Source organism: Ochotona princeps, chromosome 8, assembly GCF_030435755.1.
Source record: "Ochotona princeps isolate mOchPri1 chromosome 8, mOchPri1.hap1, whole genome shotgun sequence".
NCBI lineage: Eukaryota > Metazoa > Chordata > Mammalia > Lagomorpha > Ochotonidae > Ochotona > Ochotona princeps.
The window spans coordinates 26,754,324-26,782,252 of record NC_080839.1 but is presented as its reverse complement, the minus strand read 5'-3'; the positions used below and the strand labels follow the sequence as shown (position 1 = coordinate 26,782,252).

The 27,929-nt window shown below is 39.3% G+C and overlaps 1 protein-coding gene across 8 annotated transcripts in view; it reads right to left on the bottom strand.

The window, feature by feature from the left end:
- PPP1R21 (protein phosphatase 1 regulatory subunit 21) overlaps positions 1-27,929 on the bottom strand; it is an 86,767-nt gene that overhangs the window by 25,745 nt on the left and 33,093 nt on the right. For all 8 annotated transcript variants that reach the window (XR_009245948.1, XR_009245949.1, XM_058667758.1 and 5 more), the window contains exons 3-13: positions 25,457-25,603; positions 21,908-22,009; positions 20,127-20,291; positions 19,903-19,961; positions 18,513-18,607; positions 14,023-14,075; positions 13,373-13,522; positions 10,747-10,848; positions 10,569-10,657; positions 7,236-7,372; positions 4,785-4,877 (exon numbers count right to left, since the gene is read on the bottom strand). Coding sequence is in view for 6 of the 8 variants with exons in the window: in XM_058667756.1 (XP_058523739.1) it covers positions 4,785-4,877; positions 7,236-7,372; positions 10,569-10,657; positions 10,747-10,848; positions 13,373-13,522; positions 14,023-14,075; positions 18,513-18,607; positions 19,903-19,961; positions 20,127-20,291; positions 21,908-22,009; positions 25,457-25,603 (1,192 nt within the window). In the remaining 2 variants the exon portion in view is untranslated. The remainder of the gene's footprint in view (positions 1-4,784; positions 4,878-7,235; positions 7,373-10,568; positions 10,658-10,746; positions 10,849-13,372; positions 13,523-14,022; positions 14,076-18,512; positions 18,608-19,902; positions 19,962-20,126; positions 20,292-21,907; positions 22,010-25,456; positions 25,604-27,929) is intronic.

Below are 27,929 nucleotides of genomic sequence, written 5' to 3'. Positions count from 1 at the left end.
GAGTCATCTTGGAGGTCTTCACTGCAGCCACCAGTCTGAGTTTGACTGTTTCTCATTTGAGGACTAAGTGCTGTTCTAGTATTAAGTAATTATCCTAACCACTACTTATCAGCTAAAACCACTGTTTTCATAGTCCAGCAGGCACTAGTGACAAATCATCTTGTTCTTACATAAGCAATCCGTAAGGTTGGAAAAGAACAGCCAAATATAGGCATGACATCCCACAATCATTACTGGACTTCAGCCAGTTTGATAGTATACACCCTAACTAGCCATGACAAAGAATTAGCACAAATAAGGACCGAATACTCTAATGTCTGTTTTCATGTGCTATTACTTCTAGTACAAGAATAAAACAACAAAAATCTGTGGCTAAAAAGCATAGAACAGAGGTTTAACCATAAAAGGGCTAAGAGAAATTATAGTACATGAGACTGACAAAACAGTTAAGCTTTAGCACTTGCTAGGTCTCTAAGAGATAGAATGATTTTCTTTAGAAAAAGAGGAATGGGAGAATTATCAGGAAAATGCTGGTTTACAAGGATAATTATACACTATACAGCCTCCATTGGACTTTTTAGAATATTTCAGTGGAAGAGCACTCATTATCATTGCCCATAAAGATTCACAAAACATGGAACCTGCTTTTTATAGCATCTATGCAGGACATTTTATTTATTGAAAATCAATAAATTTAGTTGATTTCAAATGACAGAAAAAATTAGAAACAAAACTATTTAGAAAGAAATGGCATGCAAGTTTGTTTTGATGTTCCTGAAAGGCACAGCAACAGAAAAAGAGATTTTTAATATGTGCTGGTTCATTCCCCAAAAGCCAGGGCTGAGTCAGGTGAAAAGCCAGAAGCCTAGAATTCCACTGAGTCTCCACATAGGTGGCAGGGGACGAACCACTGCAGCCATCAGCTGCTGCCTCTAAGGATGCATTATCAGGAAGCTGGATCGGAAGCAGAGTAGCCATAACTCACACTGGCACTCCAATTCAGGAGAGAAACTCAAGGGGCAACTTCACCCAAAGTGGTGGCTTTACTTACGGTGCCACAATGTCCACGCCACTATTTACGCTTTAAAGTGATTCAGTCATGATATTTAAACACAAACTTACAATATTCTAATATACCATTTTTACTAAAATGTTCAAACTAGGAAATTAGTCAGCTATGTATTTATACATTGTTATAGATGTGTATGCACCCTGAAGACAGTTTTACATTTATAGAAAACTTAGTTTTCTATACATCCCTACAGGTTTTCTCTATTATAAATATGTTACATTATCTATGGTTCAGTTATACCAATTAGTTGGAAGATTTATTATGAAGTTCAGTATTTATGTTTTAGCTTTATTTATTTTTACTGGAAAGGCAGATCTACGGAGAGGAGATACAGAGAGAAAGATCTTCCATCTGCTGGTTCATTCCCCAAGTGGCCACAATAGCCTGAGTTGAGATGAGCTGATCCAAAGCCAGGAGCCAGGGACTTTGGATTCCCTCATGAAAGTGTAGAGTCCCAGTGCTTTGCACCATTCTCCAGTGCTTTCCCAGGTTGCAAGCAGGGAGCTGGATAGGAAATGAAGCAGCCGGACACAAATCAGACCCTTATGGGTTGTTGGCACTTGGAGGTAGAAGGTTAGTCAGCTAAGCCATTCCAAAAATTCAGTATTTTTAAAAAATAAGTGATTACAGGCCCGGCACAATAGCCTAGTGGCTAAAGCCCTCACCTTACACACACGGTGATCCCACATGGGCATTGGTTCATATCCCAGCTGCTCTGCTTCCCTTCCAGCTCCCTGCATGTGGCCTGGGAAAGCAGTAGAGGATAGTTTGGGAGACCCAGAGGAGACTCCAGGCTCTAGATTCCTGACTTTGGATCAGCTAAGCTCCGGCCGTTGCGGCTACTTGAGGAGTGAACCAGTAGTTGGAAGATCTTTCCTCTCTGTCTCGCCTTCTCTCCATAAATCTGACTTTCCAATTAATATGAATAAATCTTTAAAAATAAAAAAATAAAATAATTACCTTCTAAATAATCATCAATTATGCAGATAAAAATTCAGTTGGCATGTCCAACACTTGTTGCATATTGAACATTCTAGCCCCCAAAGAATTTTCTTTCCACATACCACAGACAATATTATTCAATATTTTACTGTAACTACCCAATCTCATAATAACTTGATTGGCAGGCAGTCTTGGTTAATTGGCAGGTAATTGTGAAAGAGGTACAATAACATGCTGTTACAGTGTGAAATGCAGCAATTCTCCCAAGCCAATTATTTACTCATTTGGTACAAATATTTTAATTACTGACAGTATTACTTGGCATTAAATTTTATTCTGAAATGTACAATGGAGTCATGTGGTCAACGCCATGGATTTATTTTTTCTATTGTTTTCTGTAAGTATGTATGCTTTAGGCCTCTCAGAGACTAAAGATGAAACAATTCTCAATTAGAATTGTCACCTGTTTAAAAAAAAAATCAATGAACTCCCATTTTATTTCCATGTAAGATAGTTTTATAAATCCCTATCAGTGTTTTACACCAAGTCCAATCTATTTACCTATCTTCTGCCTGCCTTCCTCCTCTTCCCCTCACCTCCTCCCACTTTCTTTTTTTTTTTTCCTTGCTTCCTCCCTTTCAAATCAGAACAATTATTCACAACAAAGCAGGAAGGACAGAGGCTTGAAATAAGAGTTCTTTTAAAAATAGTTCCTGCTAATGCTCACTCTGAGTTTTCATCAGGGATATACACCAAGTTCTCGAGCTAGGGAAGCAAACAGATATGAACTGCACACCAGCAGCAGAGCCCAGACTCTGAAGCCAGCCTTCCTTCATATTTCCCAATATTCTTCCTTTATTTTTTTTTTAAAGATTTATTCATTTTATTACAGCCAGATATATACAGAGGAGAGACAGAGAGGAAGATCTTCCGTCCGATGATTCACTCCCCAAGTGAGCCGCAACGGGCCGGCGCGCACCAATCCGATGCCGGAAACCTGGAACCTCTTCCGGGTCTCCCACGCGGGTGCAGTGTCCCAATGCATTGGGCCGTCCTCAACTGCCTTCCCAGGCCACAAGCAGGGAGCTGGATGGGAAGTGGAGCTGCCGGGATTAGAACCGGCGCCCATATGGGATCCCGGGGCTTTTCAAGGCGAGGACTTTAGCCGCTAGGCCACGCCGCCGGGCCCTCTTTATTTTTACATTCATTTTCAAGGACAGAAACAGAAAAGGCACGAAGGGAGGTTTCTAGTTCCCCCACAATCTCAGCTCATGCTTAACCAGTAAAAGAAAACACTCTGATTTGGACCAATTGACAGCTTCCCAAACCTTACATAATACACAAACAGAAGCATCTTCAAAAAATTTGGTGAATTACTCATGCAGTTTTGTTGTGGATCATGAAGCCTTAAAACTCTGCCACTGGATCACCACTCTCCACTGGTCTGGCATCTCCTATTTAGAAATTCTGGAGAAACCACGAGCAGGAATAAATAACACAAGCATTAAAAAAAATTTTAGAACATAGTTGCAGTTACTGTGGTTTCAATGACCCAGTTCTAGGTTAAATCAAGTTCTGCAACAGAAGGCCATCGTTAAAACCATAAGAGGAGACACAGCATCTAAAACCAAAAACTACCAAGGAAAAAAAACGCAGTTGGGTTTTCCACAGAGCTGCAGCGCTAGAGTAGTACTACACCACCAGACTGTCCATCCAAACTATTACCCCTGAAGTCAAGGATAGTTCTAGAAGTACGGTGACTACTAGTTCCTTACAACTGAAGAAAGTTCACAGAAATGCCCACCCTCCAGACAGAACGGTAAAATGCTTGGAATACTGCTGAGACTAGGAATAAGTCCTAGTGCCATAGGTACATGCCAATCTACATGAGGGCCCTAAACAAAATTTTCTTATTACAGCTTGTAAACTTTAACAAGTTTAAGTATTTAAGAACTACTTTCTGTGAAATCAGACATTTCTCATTAATTATTAACTAATCAGCATGAATCATCTAGACACCTAGGCTACTTCAAACAGTCCTTGATTACTGCCCCCGCCCTCCCCTTCTACCCCAATAGTCTCTACAGCAAGAGGCAGAGAAAACATAAGACACAGAGATATAAAAGGACTCAGAATCACGTAATAAAACACATACAAAAAGCTTTCCTAGATTTCCCCTCTGGCCTTCAGACTATATTAGCAGCACAGAAACAACTACAAATGACCAAGGTTTAAAAACACACCTTCACCCAAGTATCTATGAAACTGTGTCACATAATACAATGTAATTAATGAATTAAAAATTTAAAAAAAGATAAAAAATAAACACACCTTCATTTCGTAAGTCTATGCTGAGCAAGTTGGGACTTTAAACAGGAACTTTAAACGTGGGGACTTTAAACCTTGATTTTTTTCAATTTCTTAGTTCTGTGGGCTCTCACAAGTGTAAATGATGTTGCTACATGCCTCTGAATATCAAGGGTATTTTGGTAAAATTCACACATCTCCAAGTTGATGTAATGTATAATGTATTCTTGGCTAAAGTACCATGCACAAAGATTTCTCTTCAGCCCTTTGTTAACCTTAAGAAATGAAATGGATGGAAAAAGCAGAAGACAGTGAGCTGTGCACTTCGACGTAAGACAGATGTCACTAAGTCTTTCTTTACCTGGGGTTTGCTATCCTTGGAAACATTTGTTTCAGTCTCAGGGAGCTCTGAGAAGGTGGGATGAAGGTGTTAAGCTTATTTATCTTCTTTTTAAAGACTCACCTTTCATGACATCATGAAATCCATGCAGAGCAGCACCAACATTTGTTAAGACAGAGCTATAATTTGTTCGAAGGAGTCCATCTGGCTCTGTACCTAGAAAGCCAAAATCACAGAACTTAAGAATTTTTTTCTGAGAAGTTTATTGTCCATCATCTCCCTCAATTTTGGGGAAAAAACAGAATAAATATTGCTTATAAAATTAGAGCCCAGAATTGTGGCTGGTAGGTTAAACCATTACCTCAGATTTGGTATCCTTTGTGAGTGTCAGTTGGGAGTCCTAGCTGTACCACTTATGATCTAGCTTCCTGCAAAAGTTCCTGGGGAAAGCAGTGGAAGATGGCCCAGATACCTGAGCTCCTGCCATCCACGTGGAAGAACATACAGTTCTAGGCTTCTAGCTTCAACCTGGTCCCGCTCCAGCCACTGTGGTCATTCGGAGAGTAAATCTGTGGATGGAATATATCTCTATCTCCCTTTCCTCACTCCTTCTTTTGCTCTCTCTCTGACTCCCTGTAACTCCGCATTTCGAATAAATAAATCTTAAAGATATATACATTAGAAACAATGGCTCTTCAAGACTTTGCTGATACATGCACATTCAATGGTGATAAACATAGGCACATCTGATCAAGCTGTATCTCCCATGTCCACATGTAAAGAGCTCTTAATTAACAACAACAAAAATTTAAAAATAAAAAATCCAAGTGGACATTTCTCTGAAGATACACAAACAACTGATAAGCACATGAAAAGATATTTAACATCATTAAACATTAGGGAAATGCAAATTGATATCACCTCACTAACACCAAAAATCAGTGTAATACATGTCAGGGGAAGATGTAGAAACTAGAATCCTCATATTCTGGAGGTAGAAATTTTTCATATAGTTAGAGTATTTTAGAAAACAATCTAGCAACCCCTCAAACAATTATAGAATTATCATACTGCCCAGAAATTCTACTCTTAGAGATACACACAAAGGACATAAAAAAAACATGTCCATATAAGAATTTAGATGCAAATATCTGTAATATCATTATTCATAATCACTCAATCAACACAGAAATCTACTCCCTGATGAATGGATAAATAAACTGTAGCACATCTACACGCTGAAGTATTATTATTCTATCACAGAGAAGAATGAAGAAACATGCTACAACTTAGATGAATCTTGAAAACATTTTGCTTAGAAAGTAATTACAAGAGACCATAACTTTATATGATTCCATCTGTATGAAATACACAGAATAAGCACATCTACTGACAGAAAATGGAGAAGTAGCTGATTATGACAAGGCGTCACAGACAGAGGATGAAGAAGACAGCTAACATTTCCAGGATTTCCTCCTGAGGTGATGAAAATGCTATAACACTGTGCGTATCAATAGAATACATAACAGTGAATATACTAAAAAAAAAAACATAGAACTGTACACTTTGAATGGGTAAGTTGCATGGTATATAAATTATATCACAATAAAGCTATAAAAAATTAAACAAAATATCACAGTACCAGGAAACTCACGACTACTTAAAAACATTTAAACAGGTCTATTTGGTTATTTGAAAACGCATGTTTCAAATTAGGCCAAAGGGAAATGAACAGTATTTTTATTACTAAAGCTCTCTCATGGTACTTGTTGGGAAGCTGCTACAAATTTTTGAGAGTTGCTTTTCTCTCCTTAAAAAAGAAGGTGGGATCAGCACTATGGAATAGTAGGCTAAGCTTCTGTGCATCCCATATGGGTAGCAGTTCAAGTCCCATATGCTCCACTTCCAGTTCAGCTCCTGGGAAAGCATCAGAGGGTGGCCCACGTGGGAGATCCAGAGGAGGCTCCCTCACTTTCTCTCTCTCTGTTTCTTTTTCTCCCTACCTCACCCTCTCTCCATGATTCTTTCAAATAAAAATAAATTAAAAAAAAAAAAAAGAGGAAGAGAGGCCAGCACAATAACCTAGTGGCTGAAGTCCTCGCCTTGCACATGCCAGGATCACACATGGGAGCTGGCTTTAATCCCAGCAGCCCCAGCATCCAGCTCCCGGCTTGTGGCCTGGGAAAGCAGTCGAGGACAGCCCAAAGCCTTGGGACCCTGCACCTGTGTGGAGACCTGGAAGAAGCTTCTGGCTCCTGGCTTTGGATCAGTTTAGCACCAGCTGTTGTGGCCACTTGAGGAATAAATCATCAGATGCAAGATCTTCCGCTCTGTGTATCTGACTTTCTAATAAAAATAAATAAAATCTTAAAAAAAAAAAAGGACGACAAGGAATTCACATTTAATACATATTAGATGATATTTTACCTTCTTAATTTAACTTAATAATTACAACATTTAACTCCATTTTATAAGTAGGAAAAGAAACACTACTATATCAAACCATCTCTTTTCCAGCTCCTAATACTCTTCAGTCTTTCTTCAAGTTGAACCATGAGCAACAAGCACACTTACTTGGCAGGGCGAGAAGAGCGACATAAGTCTGCAGCTTCTCAAACACAGCTGTCATCTTTTTCATGTCCTGGGACAGCTCTAGATTCCTGGATCTTAACGCAGATGTGCACAGCGAAGATTCACATTCTTCTTCTAAACTAGGAATGGGCAGATTTTTAAATGTTGAGCTAAGTGATTTTCAATTAGCTATTAGAACTGTCTCAAATAACTACATCCAAGGAGACACTACAGAAAAATAATTCGATTTTTTTCATATGGTTCCATTTTTTTTTTAACACTTTGATATACACAACTGCTTGCCACAAACACCAATGGCATTACAAAGGACTGAATGGAGAAAAATAAACGCACCTGCCCATTATCGTTCCATCCTGAGCAACACAATATACTATAATATTTACTACTTTAAGCATTAAAACTCCTTAAAGTTACAGGAATGAAATGTTTCAAAAACAAATTCCTATAAAGAATTAATGAATCTCAACTGAACTTGAGCTGTGGTTATGCAACAAGGTGGAGGAATCCACCATGGTGGGAGGGTTTGGGGAGGGGTGGGGAGCACCCAAGTATCTATGAAACTGTGTCACATAATACAATGTAATTAATGAATTAAAAATAATAAATTAAAAAAAAAGAATTAATTAGGGACCAGCATTGTGATGCAGTGGGTAAAGCCACCATCTATAATCCCAGCATCTCCTCTGGGTGCCAGTTCAAGTGTTGGTTGCTCCTTTTTCCATCTGACTCCCTGCTAAAGCACTTGGGAAAGCAGTGGAAGACAGCCCAAGTACTTGGTTCCAGCCCTGGACATTGTGGTCATTTGCAGAGTAAACTCTAGGATGGAAGACATCATTCTCTCTTTTTCTATCTAACTTCCTATCAAATAAATTAATATTTAAAAAAACTAAACAAGAGCTGATATTGTTGAAACTGATAGTAGTAGAGATAATCACTATAAAACTTTATCAGTGTAGCTTGAAAAGAAACTTTGGAAAATATCTAGAAGCTCAAATTTATAAGCAAATGTTAAATATTCATAAAATACATTTTACCATTTTCATTTTTAAACAGTTAATTTAGAAAACAATTTTAAGACAAAAATGTGAACTTGCAACAGTGTTTAAAAATATGTAGGTAGTCAAGCAAAACCAGATTTTTAGACAAAACTCGAAAAGTTTACAATTATAATCATATCTATCTCCTTACCACCTCTCTGCTACTACATTTTATACTTTCATTCAATTCTAAGTCCAATTACTACAAAGCAACTTCTTGCAAATCGAAGGAGTATATAAATGCCCCCAAACTGTGTAAGACGTACTAAATCCTAGTGAAGGAGAAATGAAAGCACACAGAATGTTTCAGTAATAGGAATTTTAGATCAAACAATAATTTATCTAATGTTTTTAAGAATACAATCATGGGGGTGGGCATTATGGAACAGCTGTTTGGAACACCTGCATCTGACACCCAGCTGCACTTCCTAAACCAGCTTCCTGGTAATGTGCATCCTTGGAGGTGGCAGATGATGATCAAGTGCATGGGTTCCTGCCACCCCGGGCAGAGACCTGGACCAAGTTCCCAGTTCCAACTCTTGGGCCAACTTTAGCCGCAGAAAGCATCTGAAGAGAGAACCAGTAGATGGGAGCTGTGCTGCCTTTCTCGCTCTTCCTCCCTCCTTCCCTCCCTTTCTCTCTCTCTCTGCCTCTCAAGTACATAAATAAATATAACTTTTTTTAAAGTTAAAAAGTCGTTTTAAACAAAAACCAATTCAGTAAGACATACTCAATTTTAATACTAATCCTTCAGAGTAAATTTGCAAAAAATTGACTAAGGCATACAGAAGCTTTTTTCTGCACAGGATCATTTATTGTAATATCAGTTGTGAACCATACAAAATTATTAGCTTAAAAATTCATCCACTATAGATTTATTGAATTTCAAGTTTGCCTGCAGTTTCCTTGGCCAGCCAAACCAAATGATTTCATGGGCCTTTACAGCCAGACATTAACCACCCCTGTTTATTATACTGAATGGTAACGAACAATATTAAGATCTTTACATGTTATAGTTTTAATTAGAAATTGTAACATAATTATTAAGGTCATAATTCCCAGGTTTTTAAAAACAGTATATCTACAAGTTATAAAATTTTCTCACTAAAATAATTTGTTAAGTTAGAATAATCATTATGTTTAACATATTTTATACATGGTGATTTTTAAATATTTTTAAAATAAATATATACATTTATGCATACATAATTTCTTTGAGAGCCAGAGGGAAATAGATGAAGAAAGAAAGATCTCCATCAGCTAGAGCACTCCCCAAAGGGCCACAGGAGCTAGGCTGGGCCAGGCAGAAGCCAGGAACCAGGAACTCTGTCCAGGTGGCCCACGTTAGTAACAGGAACCTGAATCAGCAGGAAGCTAGGATTGGGAGTCAGAATTAGACACTGAACCCAAGTAGTCTAAGACATGGGTTTCTTAACCAATAAGATAAACACTCACTCCTGAAATTTTATATTTTTGATAAGTTAAAAACCTATTTTAGTTGTATAAGGACTAAAGAACATAATTACTTGTTTTCAAAATCTATAAGCAAATAACATACATATCTTCTACACATTACTTTGTAGTGTACTATAATAAATATGTATTTCTTTTTGTTGTAATTATATTCCTCTGATTTTCTTAAAAGGCTATATCTGACAAATAAAGTTTAGATAAAACAGATATCTTAATAGATTTAGCCCAAAAGTTCCAAAATTTGAAACCAAAATCAAATTTCCAGTTACATGTATAGCCTTCTGTCTTTCCAGAAATATTTAAGGTAGATTATTAAAGATCACTTAGTGACATCCTGTAAGAACTAGATCAGTCATGAATGACAAAAAACAAGAATATGCTATTTCAAAGAAACCTACAGGTTACAGATTCAAATGTAAAAGTGAACTAATGTATCTCTCATTTAGTTGTTTACATCCAAATATAAAAAAAAATCCAAATCAAATATTTCTTTTGATAACTATGTCATTCACAATTACTCAAAATACCAGCTCATAGCATTCCATGGTTATAATAGTAACCACAGTATAGAACTATTCAAACAAATAAGTAAATGAAGAGTGAACAGACTACAATTTGGGTTTCTTAAATGTAAGTTTATGTTACTCAGCCATGCTTCTCCATTTCCACAAAAGTCCAAATCAGCTGTGATGCAGGAAGTTCAGCGAGAACACAAAGAAAAACTTACTATTTCATTAACTACAGAGTAGATGAGGTTATAGCTTTACCCACAATTTCCCAGGCTCTCTTGCCTTCAAGGTAGTACCTTTTCAACTGGTATGGAAGAATCTTTCTAAGAAAACATATGTAGGAAGTTAAGTGCTCTGAAAATGTTTTCAATTTCACAGTTGTCTCCTAGAAAAGAAAAATGATTACAAAATTTAAAATGCTATTGGACAAAGAGGAGCTCACACCTCCAGATGTAAAACCAGGAAGACAGTTACCAGCACAGTCACAGTATCTTCAGTAATACTCTCAAATAAATGCAGCATTCCTTCTTCAAGCGGGCGGACATAGGACGCATTTTCATGAAGGTACTGGGAGAACTAACAAAAGAGGAAAGAAATTGTGAAATTAGATCAGTAGAAACCAACAAACACTGACACATTTGTAAATGGATTCACTGAGATATAAACCTAAATAACTAAGCAGGGAGAGGAAGAAACAAAAGGCGGAAAAGTTTTTTCCTGTTCCATGGTTCCCCAAATGGCTACAATGCCAGGAGCCAGGAGTCAGGAGCTTCATCTGGACCTCTGACATGAATTCAAGAGCACAAGAACTCAGGCCATCCTTGGCTGCATTCCCAGGCATATGACCAGGGAACTAGATTCGAAGTAGAGCAGCCATGACTTGAATCAGTGCCCATATGGAATGCTGGTGTCACAGGAGACAACGTTACAAACTATACCACAATGCCAGTTCCAACCTTCCATTTTAAAGATTAGGAAACTGAAGCATAGAGATTAAGTAAGCTTCCTAAGGAGATATAGCCAGAAAGTGGCAGAATTGGACTGAGAACCCAAGAAGTTTGACAGAATCCAAGTCTTTGCTACACTAACTGGCACAAAGGGACCTACAGGCTTAAACTTTACTCAAGCTCTGTGAATTATTTATGAAAGCATGAAAACAAGAAATAAAAAAGAATCAAGTCAAAAGTTCAAAGCATGCATGATTCATTTCAGGCAGCCATGTTATGGGACTCTAAAGAAGACAGATCTATAGCAATAATCCCTCAATTTCCTGCCCGTGGGAGCCACCCTCCAAGAGTCCCTCTGTTTTGGCTTTGTGCACTACTATGTCAACATCATCTCAAGGCTGGTCTATGTGATGAATATGACAGATCTGATAGGATGTGCTTCCCCAGACTAATAGCAGGCACTGTGGCTTCCACCTTCTCTCCTGGATCACTCACTTTGGAGGAAGCTGGTAGCCATGTCATGAGAACACTCAAGCAGCCCTATGGAGAGCTGCATGCATAAGAAAGTGAGGACGCCAGCGAACAGCCAACACTAACTCATCACGCATATAAGGAAACAAATCCCCGAGTCCCAATCCAATCTTCATATGAATACAGCCCCCAGCAACACTGCGACTTATATCACAGAGAGTAAGGCAGAATTCCCTCCTGCCCCATTCTGATTAGGTCCAGAATTCCTGACCCACAGAAATTGTGATTGCAAATGTTCACTGTTGTGTGTATATGTATGTAAGATTTACTATTTAAAAGGCAGATTCACACAGAGAAGGAGACACACACATACACACACACAGAGATATCTTCCATTCACTAATTCACTCTCTAAATGACCACAACAGCTGGAACTGAGCTGATCCAAACTCCACAGCCAGGAGCCTCTCCCAGGCCTCCCACATGGGTGCAGGGGTCCAAGGACCTGGGCTTTCCTACACCGCCTTCCCAGGCCACAAGCAGGGAGCTGGACTATAAGTGAAGCAACTGAGAAAAAAAACGTGCCCACAAGGGATGCTGGAACTTGAAGGTAGAGGACTAGACAACTGAGCCATCACCCTGGCCCCAAATGTTCAATATTTTAAGCTATTAAGTGTGGGGGACAATTTATTATACAGCAATATACAACTAATATGCTTACTAACATTTATTTTATTCTTTCCAGTTAAATAAAAATTGCAAGCTACCTTAAAGTCTTTCAGACTTAGCTGAGGAAAAAAAAAACAGTAAAACTTAATAATCCTTCACTCTGAAAGCACATGGGTTGAAGAACGTGATGGTTAAACCTCCTATTATTCCTTGTATAAGCATTACAAGCCCTGAAAATCTCCTCCAGCTCAACTGGATAAGCAGTTTGACTCCCACTTTAAACCCTAGTGGGAAGAAAAGACCAACTATGTTTCATAGGTCTTTTTTTTTTTAATATACCCAATGCTGAAAGTTACACAGCCAGTGCAAACAAGAACAGGGAAAACGGCACCTTTCATATGTCATCTCTTCACCAAAAGTTACAAAGACCTCAAACCTATTTTAAAAAAAAGTCTCCTTGGCCTTCACATCTGGGTCTTTTCTTCCCTAATTTATGGCCTTTCTTCCTCTCTTTTAACCTTACTTGTCTTTCCGCCCTTCAAGAGACTTCACATTCCCAGTAAGACAGCTTGCTCACATTTCCTCCCCATCTCCATCCTGCACCCCTCCCCGCAACACCTTCTGCCTTCCTTCTCCAGGATTTTGCTCAGATCTGTCCCTCCCTCTTACTCTGAAGAAAAAACCTTATCTTACTTCTGTCTGCTTATTCAAACCGTGCTTACTCTTTGAGGTTCATTCATACTCCCAAAGAAACTTTCTCCGACACAGCCACTGACAGCACTCTCCTCCCCAGTGATCTCCTACCACTCATTCCCTTTGAGGTCTGTCAGCTACTCCCTTGTATTTCATTTTAAACTCTTATGTTTGGGAATATTTTGTCTTGAGGGTAAGGACCATGGCTTGATTTTTTCCCATGTAACTGGCAGCACTTGCCTGCTGTGCAGAAGTTGTCTGAAAATAAACAACTCCCTAATTTGTTCAGAGCAACAGAATATCTTAAGAGTAAAATTTACCTTTTGATTCAACGGAGATATAGTGTCAATGGCAGAATCAATAGGAAAAATCTGAATCCTCTGTTCCGTGTAGGTGTGAAAGTTGAGAAGAGCTGTCACCAGATCTTGAACAAAAGCCAGGGCCTGCCCGGCAATATCCCGCATCTTTAGCTTTAAAATGAAAAGCACATAGTTCAAGCCAACTGTGAAATTGCTATCGTAAAACAACTTTATTAAATCTGCACTTAAAGATAACACATTAGTCTAGTGTGGCTATTCCTTAACTTAAATTCATTTACTGTCACTTGAGTTTTAACAGTTCTAAGTAAATTTTTAAAAATCACCAGTTTTGGCAGATATACCTCATCCACTTAACCTAGATTAATCAAGTGCAAGGTACACCAACCTAAAGAAAGTATAGCTGAAAAAAGTACTGCAGTTCACACCAAAATTCTAATGTTATGAGTTAAGAAAGACAGCAAAAACTGTACTACTTAATGAATTTCAAGAACAAGTAAGCTATACAATTAAAAGAAAAGGATGAGAAAGTTAAGTAAAACTTAAGCACATTATTTAGAACAAAAAGCAAAGGCCCCAACAACTAATTGTTGTTTTTAGGAAAGCCTGACAAACACATGACTGACAATAAAAATCCACACTTCATCCTTTACCTGATGTCTCCTGTTGTGGAGTGGAACGTTGAGAGCATTATATTGACTATACTCTACAAAACAAAAATGTTGGATAGTAAAGCTCAAATCTGTACTGACGGAGAAACAAATGCAAAACTGAATGCTCTGCATCAAAATCAGCTTTATATAAGAATCTGAAATGATCAGAATAACAGAATTTACACAGAAGCGGTAGTTTCTCAGATAAAGCAATATTTTTACCCTGTTTTAAATTTCAATGTATGAAAACAATTTGTATATTTCCAAACACTTCCTTAGGATTTCTTATCAAAGATTTCTTAAAAAGACTCATTTCTTGATGTCATCAGCCATTCTCCTTTCCAAAATAATTCCACACACAACTGCCACATTATCATCCAAAAATGCATCTGTTTTCCTAACACTACAACACTGAAAACTATCCTGTCTGCTCTGCTGATGCCAATGACTCAATCCTAGCATTCCTGGGACAGTTTCAGTCTCTCTCTCATGGTTCTCACTAACCTAGAGTCTGTCACCAACATGACAGCTTCCTAACACCTGGCCTCACACTTCTTCAACCTCTTCCTTTTGAAGATCTTTGTCTCTGTTCATCTCTTTGTCTCTACTCATCTCTACTCACTACTTTATTCTTTCCAACCAGCTCTCTACCCAAGTGTTCAATCAGAATGACCTCCAAGCACCAACATCTGATAGCCCATGTGCCATCTCACCCAGTTCTCTTAACTTTCCCATCACTGGGTCTCCTGTCCCGTCACTCCTTTGCTCTTCTCTCTTCAGCCCTCTTTGAGCATTGCCTGTTTTGCCTCCCAGCCTGATCCATCTCTTCAGTGATATGTTTACTAACACCACATCACGTTAGGATCTACTAAAACACACTCTGCCTAAAATTCACGGGAGTTTCAATTCTCCTCAGCAATCTGTCAAGGCATTGCTGCAACCCTTTCACACTTCCCATGAAATCTACCACAAATCTTTTCCATTTTAAGCACCAAATACCCATCAGTTCTCCTCTCCTCCCCAGTACCACAGATGGAATAGCCTCCCTCCCACTATGCCATGAAAAACGCAGCCAAAAATTAACAGGCTTCTTGCACTCCTCCACTGCCATCTCAGAGTCCATGGCTCACATATTCTTGTCTCGCCAACCTCCTCCTTGACCCGTAACAAAGGTTTCTCTCGACCAGCTCAGGGGCCTAGTCCAACAGTCATCCCTTCCCTCCTAGGTTTGGTCTCACTTCTCCACCAATAAAATGCATCTGTTGCAGCTGATTTAAGTCTGTCTGTCCACCAACTTCTTCCCCTTTGCTTGTATCACACTTAGTTCCCTGCTCTCACCCCCCCACCCACTTGCTATACACACAACTTTTTCTTTGGCTTTGTTCATCTATCAGGCTCTCACCCTCCTCTGTTCCTTTCATTCCTACTTCCTCAGCACCTCACCTCTAATCCTTGTACTAGCCATCTGTTGTCTACCTCCAACCTGCACAGAAGTGCTTAGCTCAAAGATCACAAGTCTTCTTGAAGTTACCAAATCCAGTCACCACCATCATCATCCTCTGTGATCTTTCCCAGCAGTATATAAAACAGACCAACACCATTAAGCCGAAAACACTTCCTCCCCAAGTTCCTTGCCAATACATCCAAGGACCCTACACAGGCCTCTTTGAGTTGTGCACCCGTCATTCTCATCTTTCCCAACAAGGAGACTCATCTGTCCAATAAGGTTAACATCAATTTCTTTCCCAAGGTCGTTCAGAACATTAAACAACTGTATTAATCTTATCATCCTTCCCATAAGCCTGCTTCTCATCTGCCTCTATTATCTCTGGCACTTGTGCTACCACCATTCCCATTACTGCCTCCTCCCTTTCCTCTGCCTCTCTGAAAGGACCAAGCTATTCTTTCTCCTTCCTCAAGATCTTCTGCAAACCTCCCTGCACTCCATTACCATGACAACTAGGCTTGAGCCTCTGTAATAGCACACTAGAACTATTATCACAACAGTCTGAGTCTCTCTTCTCCCATTTCAGAGCAGTGTATACCTTGCTACCAGATTAATCTTATGAGTACCCAAATCTGACTGTGACATTTCCTGTCTCAAAAGCAACAGTCTTGTGAATCAAGTCCCAATAAATTGGCTTGGAATTACAGAATCCAGTTCTACCTTCCCCTTCCCAACTTAACCATCAGTGCCCCCCACATACCTCCTCACCTCACCTCCTGTTACATTTACTATTCTTTAACACCCTGCTTACACTGTGCCACCACACCATACTTCACGCAACTCCTTGGCTAGTATTTCCTAACCTCCTCTCAATAAAACTCATTTTCTCACCCACGGTCAGTTCAAATCTCACTTTTTTTAGAAATGGCACTTTCTTCTCGAAACATTTTAAACTTTCCTATATCTGTGTCCTACCAGACTATCGATTCCTTACAAGCAGAAATTTTTGTTATGAAGTTTAACATTGCCTGTGCCACCTATTCATGTAGGCACCAGCATTATACAGTAGCAAGTAAAGCCACCTCCTATAATGCTGGTATAATATGCAGGCAGCAGTTCAAGTCTAATCTGTTCCATTTTCAATCCAGTCCTTGCTAATCACCTGCAAAAAGCAGTGGAAAATGGCCTAAGTGCTTGAGCCCCTGCACCCATGTAGGAGACCTGAAAGAAACTCCTGGCTCCCAGCTTCAACCTGGCCTAACCTAAGCCCATGTGGCCATTTGGAGAGTGAACCAGTGAATGGAAGATATTTCTGTCTCCCTCTTTCTCTCTCTGTCTTTCAAAGATACAGATAAATCTTTTAAAATAAATAAATACATGACTGGTACTAAAAGCATAATAACCTACATGTGGTGTAATGATAATCTGAAACCAGTGGACAAAAGGATAAATCCAAGATAGAGAACCTGATATTAGAACCTGAAGATTAATTCATGCAAAGCTTAAAGAAAAATAAAAAGCCAAGGTTTCAAATCCAGCAGCTCAAAGTACACCAGTGACATTTACATTAATATAGAAGCTATATGTTGTGCTGTTTTAAGGGGGGAATTTAGGTTTCTAATATAATAATGACATATTCTGATTTAGTGTTCTATCAAACTGCTTTTTTGAGCCCGGCGCAATAACATAGTGGCTAAAGTCTTTGCCTAAAACGCACCGGGATCTCATATGGTTGCCAGTTCTAATACCGGCAGCTCCACTTCCCATCCGGCTCCCTGCTTGTGGCCTGGGAAAACAGGTGAGGACGGCCCAAAGCTGTGGGACCCTGCACCCGCGTGGGAGACCGGGAATTGCTCCTGGCTCCTGGCTTCGGATTGGCTCAGCTCTGGCTGTTGTGGCCCCTTGGGGAGTGAATCATGGGACAGAAGATCTTCCTTTCTGTCTCTCCTCCTCTCTGTATATCTGCCTTTGCAATAAAAAAATAAATAAATCTTAAAAAAAAAAAAAACCTGCTTTTTTTTTTCGGTTTATTCTCATTCATTCTCTTTTTCTCTCCATCTCTCTAACAAAAACCTAGATTTTCCCTAACAAAAACCTAGAAACAAAAACATTTTAGGAGAATGTTGTAAAAAAGTAGCTTAAGCTGCCACCAGCAATTATCAGAGCACCAATTCACCTCCTAGTTGATCCACTTTCAATCCAGCTCCCTACTAATCTGCTTAGAATATTAGTACTTGGTCCCTTACCACCCACATGGAATTCCAGGCTCCTGGCTTCAACCTGGTCCAGCAACAGCCATTTGCAGCCATGTAGGAATTAATCAATGGACAGAACATTTCTCCTTGTCTGTCTCTGTCTCTCTCCCTCTCTCCTTCTGTCACTGTTTTTCAAACAGAAATCTTCTTTTAAAAAAAGCTAATTATAGTCATAATAACAGAATAAGGAACTCTGTACTCATCTGAATATAAGTTCTAAAACCTAAGTATGTCCTTTGCTTTCAAAGAAGTATCTTCTTAAATTCATGATTACAGATAACAAATTTGGCACCTATTACACACTTTAATGATGTTCTAATCTTTTTGGGAAAAAAAATATTTTGCTAAAATTATTATTTTAGGAGCAGAGATTACTAGACCACTGCCAAGATGAAGAGGAAACAGGGCCACTCAAGTAACTTCCTAACTGTCATGGGGATTGAGCAAGAGCCAGGAAGACCACCTCTGACAGTTACCCTCAACAATGGCCAACAACTTTTCTTGTATCAATATTCAACTACTTTGAGTACAGGTTGTTTTTTAACTTGGGATAAGATGATTTGCAATAAAAAAAAAATAATGAATTTGTGCTTCTTCAAAGAAGTCTGGATTTGTAGCAGTTCACATAGTAATTTTAAGTCTCCCTATCAAACAGAAAAGTCAAAAGCAATCAAACAACAAAAAGAACCCAACCCACCTTCTCATTTCTAACAGATGAGATGTTATTTTAACCAGCTGGCCATCCCAGAGAGGTTCAAAGTTGCAAATAATAGAAACATAACACTTACTTGTATCATTAAAAGGTACTTTGTCATTGATGATTGACAAGGATTCTTCTAATCTACCTGACAAATCTTCATGAAGATTCTTTAATTGTAATTGACTGAAAGGAAAAAAAATACAAACTACATTATCATCACCCAGACACTGAATACTCATTTGATTGCTAATTCACCAGTTGGTATGAGGCTTTCACAAAATTGGGATAATCTTGGTGGAGAGTTGTTAAAGGACAGAGATAAGAAAACACCAAGTCTCAATTCGAAAGCCCCTGAGACTCCTGCAAAATAATATATAGATCTGGAAGAATTCACCACAGCCTCAGTATTATATACATATATACGCACAAAGTCAGAATAAACTCAAAGCCACTCCAAAACTATAAATTTTCTCTGTATGAAATATAAATACTCAAGAAACACTGTAAAACTGTCTTAAAGGATCATAATCAGAGTTTTTTTTTCCCCCTGGGAACCCAAAAGCTGGTAATTTCTGGTTCTGATTCAACTATAGACACAAATAACGCTGAAACTGTATAATTCTATTGATACTATTAAACTGAAATAAGAAATTTGTGTGAATGATCTATTTAAAGTCTAAAATATTATTTTATTCATCAAATAAACTATTATAACATATTTACCCCACACTGACGAGTTCAAGATTTAGAAATCTCAGTGCCAGCATTGTGGTGTGGTAGGATTAGCCACCCCTTGCAATCCCAACATCCTATACAGATGTCAACTCAAATCCTGGCTGTTCTACTTCCAATCCAAATCCCTGAAAATGCATCTGGGAAAGCAAAGGAAGGTGACGCAAGTCTCTGGGCCCATGCTAAGGTGGGAGATATGGAGGAAGCTCCAGGCACCTGGCTCTGGCCTGGCCCAGTCCCAGCCTTTGTGGCTCTCCGGGAAGGAAATCAGCAGATGAAAGCTTGCTCCCTCCATCCTTCTCTCTATCTCACTCAGTAGACACAAGCTCTCTCTCTCTCTTCACAACTCTGCCTTTCTAAATAAGTAAATACTAAAACAAAAAAAGAAAAAGATTAAGAAACAGCCAAAGAAAATCACATAATCTCTCATTCAGAATGTGTTTTGACAAGGTTGACACAATGATTATTAGTAAGTTTTCCTGACTGGGTCCATGACAAGACCATCACTATAAGGCAGTATGAAACAGGGCATTGGCCCCAGAACATTGTCTGTCATAGCCCAAAACATCTGCAGGCTGAAAAACCAAGGCCTAAGATGTCCGGGCAAGACATGGGTCCCAGAAGCGGAAAGGACCCTGGAGAGTTCTTGCTTGGGTTAGATAGTTCAGACAGAGGAGTGTTAAAACCCAAAGTCAGGTCTTACAGTTCCTCCAGCAGGGCCCCCTGGGATTCATGCTTCCACATACCATTCTTCTGTTCGAAGTCGACACTCCTTGGCCTCCTTTTCTAGAGTCTGAGATTTTACCTAAATTTGAGAAAGCAAAGCATATGGCTCAGGCTACAGATGGGAGCTCACCTAGGAGACACTGCAGGCCACACATATGCCTGGAATGACTGTGTTTTATAAAGCACACAGGTGATTTACAAAACCTTTAGCTACTTTCTAGCATGCTCTCGCAGTGGTGCTTACCTCGAGTTTAGCTTTATCATTCTGCAGTTTCTCAATGGTTTCCATGTACTTCCGAGTCAGGCCATCAACCACAGCTTGGTGCTGGGCTGCCTCTGTCTCCAGGGTGGCCAGCCGACTCCTCAGCTCAGCTTCCACGTGCTTGTGCTGCTCATCTGCTTCAAAAAACTGAAAAGAAAAGGCCATTTTCTCTTCTCTCAATGTCTTAACATACTGAAATGAGAAAACAGCAGCAGACTTCTCACTGTGTTAAGCCCACATTGGCCTTATCTCACTTAATCCCCACAGTATGGCAGAGCTGGTACTACTGTTCTCTCTCTTTCACAGAAGTGGAAACTGAAGCTTAAACGGGTTATGTAACTTTCCTAATTTCTCACAGCTAAAATATAGCAGAAAGGAGACTTAAAACAGGAAGCGTACCCCAAAGGGTACACTTCCTTCCTCTCACTTTCCCTAATTACAAATTCCAACAGTTTCTGGCATACAAAACATTCAACTGGTCAGAGTATTGCTTTTCTATTTGGCTAACTTCCACAATTAAAAAAAAAAATCAAAATTACTACTCTTTCCCTGAATAGGAAATCCAATACTAAGAATTTTCAGACTCAGAGACAAAATACCAAAGTCAAAAGTTTATTCTTTTAATGTTTTCAAAGCCTGAGAATCAGTATTTATCATTTTCTACCACTTGACAATTAAAAAAATTTAAAAAGGTAGATAGACTTCACTATGACACAACTCTTCTCAAATTTGAGGGACAGGCCGAAAAAGGCAACCATTCACTCTCTTCCTAAATATCTGCAGGGCCCAGGAAGCTGGGTTTGAAAGGCCTAACAGAGGGAGCCAGGAACCCAGTTACTTCAGTCACCACTGCTGTGGTCCAGAGACCATATTAAAAGGAAATTACAGTAAACAGCCAGGACTAGGACTCAAACCTAGGTAACTCAAATATATACATGGACATCTTAACTGGTATGCTAAGCACTAGGCCAAGTGCCTCCTCCTCTGATTTTTCAGCACTCCTTAAATATCTGAATGCCTGCCTTGGGCAAGTCTCTGCACTGAGGCTGGGCACACACAAAACCCACTGGGCCCAGGTCTTCAGAGGCCTCACATTCAAATAAGGGTACACACGGAAACCAACTAAACAACAAGTTCAAAGACAAACTACTTATTAACAGGTCTCTAACCGGATGATCTACTCGATCATTTCCTGTATAAAATAGTGCCCAGTATATTTTTGTATTATTATAAAATTATGCTACTACACTGAGTAAATAATACGCGGTTATTTCAAAGCACATGTCCATATTAACATAAGTATGAAGTTTAAGAAATGAAAAACAACAAATTTCATATTTAAAAGACCAGAGGAGACATTAGGATACCAATAGAAACAGACACAGTGTTGTGGTGCAGGGTCCTGACTGCTCCACTTCACAACCAGCTTCCTGTTAACATGCCTGGGAAAGCAGCAGGGAACGGCTCAAGTGCTTGGGCCCCTACCACGCACGTGGGGGACTCAGAAGGAGTTCCAGGTTCCTGGTTTCAACCTGTAGCAGCGCCAGTCATTATGGCCATTTGCGGAGCAACCAAAAAATCAAAGATCAATCTCTCTCCCTCCCTCCCTCTGTTATTCTGCCTTTCAAATACATAAATCTTCAGTTCAAAATTACCTGCAAAGACAGAAAACATTCTTATCTGCATTGGCTTATTCCACATTGTAAATCACACAAACCAAGCCATTTTTCACTTCATATGGAAAAACAAAACATTTTCCTCACTTGTATGTGCAATCGTTCATTCTCTTCTATCTTCTTTTGCAGATCTTCATCAAAGACACTCTTCTGCTCTTGACTCAACTGAGAAGAAGATTCTCCACTTTTCTGGTGGAAAGAATAAGTTATGTCCACATAACTTTCATCCTTTAGAGAAAACGCTAAGGTACAGAGATTCTCTATCACCTTAGCAGCTCGTTTCTTCTACGTGTTCACCATTCTCAAACAATCCTGCAAAAGGTATACAGTCCATCATTTAACTTTTTCTATGTGACAAGAGTTGGAACTACAAATATTGAAATTGGCAGGAAAATTTGAGAGAGAGAGATTAAAGAGAGGAAGCTCATGATGCTTTTCCAGATGGATTCAGGAGTATTTCTGTTGGGGACAGATCCAGAGAGTCAGTAATATAACCAACATCACTGCAATTTAAGTGTTTCATATTAAACATGAGAATTTTAGGAATTCCATGAGCACAAGTTACTAACCTCCTTTAAGAAATTGCAATAAGTTACGTAACAGAACTCAAACATATACATTTATATAGTTCACATAAATTTCTAAATTTGGAAATGATTTTTAAAAAATAACTTTTAAAAGTTATTATAAACAAAAAAGCTCAAAGATTATGAACAACCTCTTCCTTTTTTGCTAATATCAACTTTTTCTATACAGAAGAACAGCACTGGTTAAAAGATTTAACAATGAACACTTGTTTTCATGTCATCCATAGATATAAGATTACTGAAGTGACAGTCCAACAATGCAAACTGTGTCAGATATCACTCACTATCCTTCTCTGATTTTTTTGTCACCTATTGATCCAAAGTAAATCAGTGATTAACAAATCCTTTGAAAATGGAGCAGCTGGGCCTGGCGGCGTGGCCTAGCGGCTAAAGTCCTTGCCTTGAACGCACCGGGATCCCATATGGGCACCGGTTCTAATCCCGGCAGCTCCACTTCCCATCCAGCTCCCTGCTTGTGGCCTGGGAAAGCAGTCGAGGGCGGCCCAATGCTTTGGGACACTGCACCCGTGTGGGAGACCCGGAAGAGGTTCCTGGTTCCTGGCTTGGGATCGGCGTGCATCGGCCCGTTGCGGCTCACTTGGGGAGTGAATCATCGGATGGAAGATCTTCCTCTCTGTCTCTCCTCCTCTGTGTATATCTGGCTGTAATAAAATGAATAAATCTTTAAAAAAAAAAAAAAAAGAAAATGGAGCAGTGATAAGAAGTATTAAACAGGACCCGGTGCGGTAGCCTAGTGGCTAAAAGTTCTCGCCTCACATGCACCAGGATCCCATATGGGCACCGGTTCTAATCCCAGAGGCCTTGCTTCCTATCCAGCTCCCTGCCTGTGGCCTAGAAAAGCAGTGGAGGATGGCCCAAAGCCTTGGGACCCTGTACCCGAGTAGGAGACCCGGAAGAGGCTCTGGGCTCCTGGCTTCAGATTGGCTCAGCTCTGGCCACTGCAGTCATTTAGGGAGTGAATCATCGGATGCAAAATCTTCCTCTGTCTCTCCTCCTCTCTAAATATATCTGACTTTCCAATAAAAATAAAATAAATCTCTTTAAAAAGTATTAACCATCCATTATGTTTTGGAACATAAGATATGCATAAAGAACACGGATGAATAACCTATTCGGCAGCTTTGGAAAACAATTAAAATTAACTCATAAGCATTACACTTAAGCCTCTACTGAACAGTTCGAGGAGGTATTTGAAAATGAGATACCTGTTCCTTCCCAAAGACCTTCTAGAATTTCCAGAACCGTGTATTTTGACAATGTTCCTAAGTAATTCTGACACGAGGACATACCTCTGCCAGCCTCCCTTTTCCTCCCTGTTCTGGAACACTACTACTCTAGTACCTTCTTCCCTGCTGGGGAAATGCACAGGAGAAGATGGTACCAGCAATCAGAGTGACTGTCACTCTGTGGCAAATCTGACCCCAGCTAATAAAATAAATCTCACATCCTCACTTTTCTGATGAAGAAACAGATTGCAAGGTTAAAACATTTCCTACAGTCACAGATTTATAAACGGCAGGCAAAGAATTCAAGCCTGGGCTGAACTACAAATCCAGTGCTCTCCCCTCAACGTTAAACTTGTTCAGTCACTGTATGCCTTCTTTCCTTCTGGTGAACCTATTGCCATTGCTTCAACCCTCACATCTGTACACACAAATGCAAGACTTAAAGATATAGCATCTCAATCACTAAGCACCACCTCCCCCACACACAAACACAAAATGGGGAAGGACACAATTCCTTAATCACAGTTTAAAAACAAAAGTAGTTGGCCTGGTGTTAGGAACTCCATCTGGATCTCCCATGCTGGTGCAGGAGTCCAAGTATTTGGACCATTTTCTGCTGCATTCTCAGGCACATTAGCAGGGAGCTGGGTTAGAAGTGCTGCAGCTAGGCCCGGAATTGTTGCCTAGTAGCTAACTTCTCACCTTGCATCCACCCATATGGGCACAGGTTCGTATCCCAGCTGCTCCACACCCGGCTTATGTCCTGGGAAAGCAGTAGGGGATGGCACAAAGCCTGGGGACCCTGCACCTGCGCTGGAGACCCAGAAGAAGCTCCTGGCCTCGGATCAGCTCTTGGGGAGTGAACCAGCAGACAGAAGATCTTGCTTTCTATCCTTTTCTCTGTAAATCTGCTTTCCAATAAAAATAAATAAATCTTAAAAAAAAAAAAAAGGAAGTGAGAACCTTGCCTCATCAAATAAAACATTAGGAAAAACATTTATTTTGAAACCCCAGGACAACTGCCATTATAAGCATAAGAATAAACTCAAAAAAATACATCTGCAGTAAACATGTAAATCCAAACTGAAATCTTTAAGTATTTTAATGGTTACAGTTACACCTGAACAATCTCTCTCTCACTTTATCTGCCCTATCTTAGGTTACTAAAGTCCAAGTATAATTAAGAGATGTCAACATTTTGACCTGTTTGAGCTATTCTATCAACTTCTCTCAGCCACTGAATCAACAATATAACATGCTTGCTCCTAATGAATTATTTAAAACAGATTTTCTGAGCCCAGCACAGTTGCCTAGCGGCTAAAGTCCTCGCCTTGAATGCTCTGAGATCCCATGTGGGCGCCGGTTCTAATCCCGGTAGCTGCGCTCTCCATCCAGCTCCCTGCTTGTGGCCTGGGAAAGCAGTTGAGGACGGCCCAAAGCCTTGGGATCCTGCAACGACATGCGAGACCCAGAAGAGGCTCCTGGCTCATGGCTTTGGATCGGCTCAGCTCCGGCCGTTGCGGTCACTTGGGGAGTGAATCATCGGATGGAAGATCTTCCTCTGTCTCTCCTCCTCTCTCTATATATCAATAAAAATAAATAAATCTTAAAAAAAAAGAAACACCAGATTTTCTGATGCAAATGATCCTAATACTTAGCATGACTGATAGCAACAGACGTCCAACAAGCAATAATGGAACATTAGAGAATCCAGCAGTAGGGTCTTCTGTTCAAACCAGGTTGACCTGTACATGTCTGCTCCTCACAACACCATCCCATTAACTTGTTTTTATTTGACCTACCTTGTTTTTCTTGCCCCGAGGTTCACTTAGAGCTAGTTCATCTTGAAGTAGTTCTACCCTCTTGGCAAGCTGCAGATTCCGAAATGTCAAACTGTCCATTTCTTGCTGTAGCTTTCTCAATGACTGATCTTTCATTTTCAGTTGTTCCTGTAGCAAAAAGAACGCAGACCATTCTTCAGAGTTTAACCTTAAGTTTAGAAATAATAAAGTATTATTTCTATTTCATCAAAATATAACCAAAAGCTCTTGTTTCAGTGAATTTGAGTTGCATATTATTTCAGCGTTTACAATGTCTTTAGCTATTTTGTGACAAAAATCGCCTTTTGGCAAAACCAAGTAAATTTATAAATAAAATAAAAAGAACAAATATCCTGAAGTTGTAGATCATCATCAACTTAAAACATGCACAAGGATATGTTGTTAAATCTAAGACAGGCTACAAATTCATATTTTTAAAGTTTTTGGAATTTCTGACTCATTGATAATACTCCTCAGTGGGCAAGACTCAGAAGAAAAATATTTGTATTTCTTTTTCCTATAAATGCTTTCTGAATTTCAAATCAACCAAAATGAAGTCTTTTTTCAACGTATTTTGTTTTTCTTTACATCTTCTAAGTTGCCCAAGATAAAAGTCACCATTATCATAATGCAAAAATATTTTCACATTTTACATAAATTAATTTCTCTTCATTTTTTATTGTTTATTTTCATTTTATTCAAAAGTCAGAGACACAGATAGACATCTTTCCTTCACTGGTTCATTCCCCAAACGCTCAATACAGGCAGAGCTGGGCCAGCTGGAAGCCAGGGTAGCAGGCCTCCATCTGAGTTTCCTATAGGGTGCCCAAAACTCTTGAGGCTTTGCCTGCTGCCTCCTACGGTGGATTCGAAGCAGGAGTGGATTAGAAGTGGAATAGCCAGAATCCAAATTCAATATACAGTGAGGACACATCTCACTTACTGTTTCAAATACATAACATATATTCACTTATAAGGTAAATGAAAATTGGAGCTTGCAGCATGCTAATCCCCTGCCTGCAGTGCCAACATCCTTTTTGGGTGCTGGTTTTAGTCCTGGCTATTCCACTTTCTGATCCAGTCTCCTGCTTCAGGCCTGGGAAAGCAGCAGAGGTTGGCTCAAGACCGAAGGCCCATGCACCCACATGAAAAACCCTGAAGAAGCTTCTGGCTCCTGGCTTCAGATCTAGTCTGGCCGTTGTAGAGTGAACCAACAGACGAAAGACCTGTCTCTCCCTCTCTCTTTCTATAACTCTGACTTCCAAGTTCAACAAATAAAATGAAAATAATAAAAAGGTCTCCTGATAAACTAAAAATTTGAGAATAATTTTTTTAAAAAGTTGGAAGGAAACAAAAACAAAATCTAGAAGCTATTCAAGACATATCTTCTGCTGTTCATTCTCTACTTTTCATTACTATAATGGCGTAAGAAACTTAAAACTAAAGAGAAATGCTCTATACTTGACATTTTCAAGTTTGTATTCGTTGATAATCAATCACAAAAAGCCACATACTATCTTTTAAGAAGTGCACTTTTATTACTTTCATTAAAATAATTATAAGCCTAAGAATAGATCAGGTTTTAGTGAACAGATCATCTAGCAATATTGAAGCAGCAACATAAAAACTTCAGGCTAGTGTCAGTATCTACTGCCATTATTTGCATATTGAGAGCAGTACTACAGGGATGTTACAATATGCTCCCATTAAGTATGACAGCAACTTTCTACTATTTGCTAATTAAGTCTTTCACTTTTACTTCAAGTTCAAAGGTAAACTTAGACCCAGTCCATGTTCAAATCATCACATATGTCAAATCAATAAATAGTACTCATTGAAGAAACAAACCCAATAAAATCAAATGCTTACTGTGCTAGAGGACCTTAAACCAATCACACCTAGCAAAACAAGCACATTGTTGTACTATAATTACAAAGACCACTGGAACAAATAGAAAAGTGAAAAATAATTTCTTTTATATAATTACTTATCATTAGCTAAGTAATGCTTCAGCCCTTAAGCAATGATTATTTTCTAAAGACATCCATTGCAACCTCTCTAAACACTGGTTTCTGCAACAGAGATGAAAATATTATCTTACTTTATTGAGTTCTTGAAGACACTAAAATGAGATAACAGATACAATGCACTTAGCATAAGGTCTACTGGAATGCAGTGAGTGCTCAATAAAACCAGCTACCACAATCACCACTGCCATTACTGTTATCACAGTGCTAGTACTCTAGTCATCAAATTTATCCAATACAACCAAAAGCAGCAGAATGTCAGAACCCAGAGTCAGCGTAGGCATGCCGCCAACATCTAAGTGCCTGACTTGAACGCCTGATGCTACTTCCTGCTAACGCACATCTTCAGAGGTAGCAGCCATGGGTCAAGTTAACTAGGATCCTGCCACTCAGCCACATAGGAGACCAAACTGATTTTCCAGCTCCCA